Source organism: Bidens hawaiensis, unplaced genomic scaffold, assembly GCF_021521415.1.
Source record: "Bidens hawaiensis isolate Kalapana, Puna unplaced genomic scaffold, B.hawaiensis_p1.1 tig00035038_1, whole genome shotgun sequence".
Taxonomy (NCBI): Eukaryota; Viridiplantae; Streptophyta; class Magnoliopsida; order Asterales; family Asteraceae; genus Bidens; species Bidens hawaiensis.
The window spans coordinates 129,639-132,517 of NW_027505342.1; the positions used below are offsets into that span (position 1 = coordinate 129,639).

Below are 2,879 nucleotides of genomic sequence, written 5' to 3' on the forward strand. Positions count from 1 at the left end.
ACAAAGTATCAACATATTTTCAGCACACTTGCGATTTCCTCTTATGAAGTATCCATTATGTATTGCAACAGTTAAGGTTTGAAAATAGACATGCAAATAGATATGGAAAGAAAGTGAAGGCTAATGCACACGTCAGGATTTTAGGTCGGCTATTTTTCAAAATGGGATCACGTCTTGTATCCGTCTCTTGTGCAACGTTGTCAGTTCGAATACGAGCCCCTCCGGGTTTTTCGTCTCATCCTGTGTTACAACAGAGAGTTTTGCTATTGTGGTGACAGAACGACTGTCAAGTGGCAGCCGATCGTATGGTTTCCCGGGCGAACGCCTAAGCCGAACTTTAAAGATGACTTGGGCCCAGTTAAGACACAATAGTCTAGTCAGAGTGGAGCAACGAGACTCTTCAGTTTGAAGAGTGCGATGACCTAAACACAAATAAAGTCGCACTTGTTAAAAAAAAGAATAAACTCAACATCAAGTCAACCCAAATTACTTTTATGTTGAAATCCACATAAACAAATCAATTAACCATTTTAGCATGTTTAATTGTAGCACACATAATAATAAAACAACATCAAACTAATATATATAATTACATAAACATAATGATGTAATATGAGACTATTAATGTACAAATACAAGCATAAAAAAATGAAACGAACATGGTATAAGTTTTAATTTGCTAGTTTATAGTAATAGTATTCAACCGCGGCTTTCTTTTCTTCCTAGCTTTGTCCTAGGTTGGATCTCCGTTCATGATCGTTATTCTTTTGCGGGTTTTCTCGTACACATATTCTACGAGCTGATTAGCTGCAAGGAAAGGGCCTTTGAACACCACTTGTAAACTCTCTGGACCCTTGGCTACACTTTCCACCTCTACAATCATACCCACAAAATCCAGAATTAGAATTCCATCGCTTCTTGCGGGTAACAATAAGTAGATAAATGAATAAGAATACGAATTGAACCTTCAAGGAGTTCAATACATTTCCGGACTTGTTTAATGTGGCCTTTACAATAGCAACAAAAGGTTATGTTTAAAACATTTTCCTGCTGAGGAGGTAGTGGCGGGTCTTCTAAATCCTCTCCATTTCTCTCATCTTCGGTGGCCGAATTTCCTTCTTCTTCCAACATCTCTGTCTCCTAAAATACAACAAATTAATCAAGTCGGACCGTCATTAAAAAAAACACATGCTTGTTATCTTAAACAACAAAATTTTCAATTGAAACCCTCTTTTAACCTTACACTTGCAAAGAATTGAACCTGACACCTCACATTTAGAGGGGCGAACACCATACTACTATATATACCACTACGTCAAGGATAAAAACACATGTTCCTTAAAACCCAATTACAAATAACTCGGCTTTTTTCTTGATTTAACCAAAACCAACTTTAAAAAGCTCATTAAAACCAACACCCACATCACCCCCCTAGTAAAAGAAAAAAAAAGACTCATTTTTGTTAAACCCCACATAAAAGAATATATAATCACACAAAAGAAACTATAAAAAAAAAAAAAATCGGCTCAAACAAATAAAGGGTGTAAATCCAAAATCCATTAAATATGTAAAATAACATTATGCAAACGTAACAACTTACTAGTTGATGATCAATAGCTTCTTGTAAGTGATTCACGACCTCCTTCATTGTTGGACGCTCTTCTACGTTCTTCAAACATTGATATGCGATGTTTGAAAACGATTGTAACGAATTTAGGTTCATTTGTGTACGTAAATAAGAAGGAATGATGTTGTCTAATGTTTGCCTTTTGTAATGTTTTTCGACCACAGCAGCTAAATGGTCATTGAACCATGGATCACATGTAAGCGTTCCACACAAAACTTCAAACAATACAACCCCAAAAGAGTAGACGTCTGATTTTTGTGTGAGATATTTGTTAATATGGTACCTTGGATCAATATATCCAGGTGTGCCACAAGGATCAGAGATAAGAAAGCTAGTCTCCGCATTTGCAGGGCGTATTCTTGCCAAACCAAAATCAGAAATTTTGGCTTTCCAATTCTCATCCAAAAGGATGTTGGAGCTTTTCACATCGCGGTGAAAAATTTCAAGTTGGGACCCTACATTATCATGAACGTACATTAAGCCGCGAGCAGCGTCTAGGCATATCTGAAGCCGGTGGATCCATTTAAGATATTCTTTGCTTATATGTTTATCGAGGCTCCAATTGCTTTCATACGGATAAACAAGTATCTTCTCGCCATCTTCATTGCAGAATCCGAGAAGAGAAACAATATTTTCATGTTTATATTTTGGAAGCAAAGCAATCTCGGTCTTAAACTCATGGTCTCCTTGACCATGCCGACGATCTAACCGCTTTATGGCGATGGGCCCATGTTTTTCAGATATGCCATAGTATACCTTCCCAAACCCGCCATTTCCAATGACATTCTCGTTGGCAAATCCATTAGTTGCCAACGATATGTCTTGGAGAGGAATCTGCAAGTGATTCACATCTTCAGTGAAAGGCATGATTTTTGATTTAAACATGATGAAAATCTTGAAGAAAAAAAAAGGATAATTATAGATATTTGGACAAATTAAGAAGAGGGCCTAATAAATTGTGTTTACAAAACCTCGGACAGTTATGGATGTATATATAGAAGATATTTGGAAAGAAGAAAAACAAATTTTGGTTACTGTTGATTATTTTAGTTTGACTGAAAGTCCTCTAAAAAGTTAAAGATTGAAAGTAACGTACTGGTTACAAGTGGCCTTGGGAAGTAAAAGTCATTATCCTAAAAGTCTTAAATTGATGGGGAAAAAAAGCTATGCATGTAAGACCAGTATTGTAAAAGTTGGTCCAGAAGATCAAGTACATACTCGTCGAGTAATCTCTACTAGATATGGTGCCGAT

General features: G+C 36.4%; 1 protein-coding gene across 1 annotated transcript; it reads right to left on the reverse strand.

Annotated features, from left to right (window-relative positions):
* Nucleotides 1-733: 733 nt before the first annotated feature.
* Nucleotides 734-2,494, reverse strand: LOC143612586 (putative receptor-like protein kinase At5g39000). Its single transcript, XM_077086538.1, has 3 exons — nucleotides 1,601-2,494; nucleotides 966-1,140; nucleotides 734-873 (listed from the first exon to the last, which is right to left on the reverse strand). The coding sequence occupies exons 1-3, from the start codon at nucleotides 2,492-2,494 to the stop codon at nucleotides 734-736; spliced, it is 1,209 nt and encodes a 402-aa protein (XP_076942653.1).
* Between the last annotated feature and the right edge of the window lie 385 nt (nucleotides 2,495-2,879).

Bases quoted from the DNA above. Each gene is read 5' to 3' on its own strand.
- LOC143612586 (XM_077086538.1), bottom strand. From the start codon at position 2,494: ATGCCTTTCACTGAAGATGTGAATCACTTGCAGATTCCTCTCCAAGAC. The intron at 1,141-1,600 runs GTAAGTTGTTAC...GTTGTATTTTAG, and splicing joins AAGCTATTGATCATCAACTA to GAGACAGAGATGTTGGAAGA. The intron at 874-965 runs GTTCAATTCGTA...GTATGATTGTAG, and splicing joins ATGTATTGAACTCCTTGAAG to AGGTGGAAAGTGTAGCCAAG.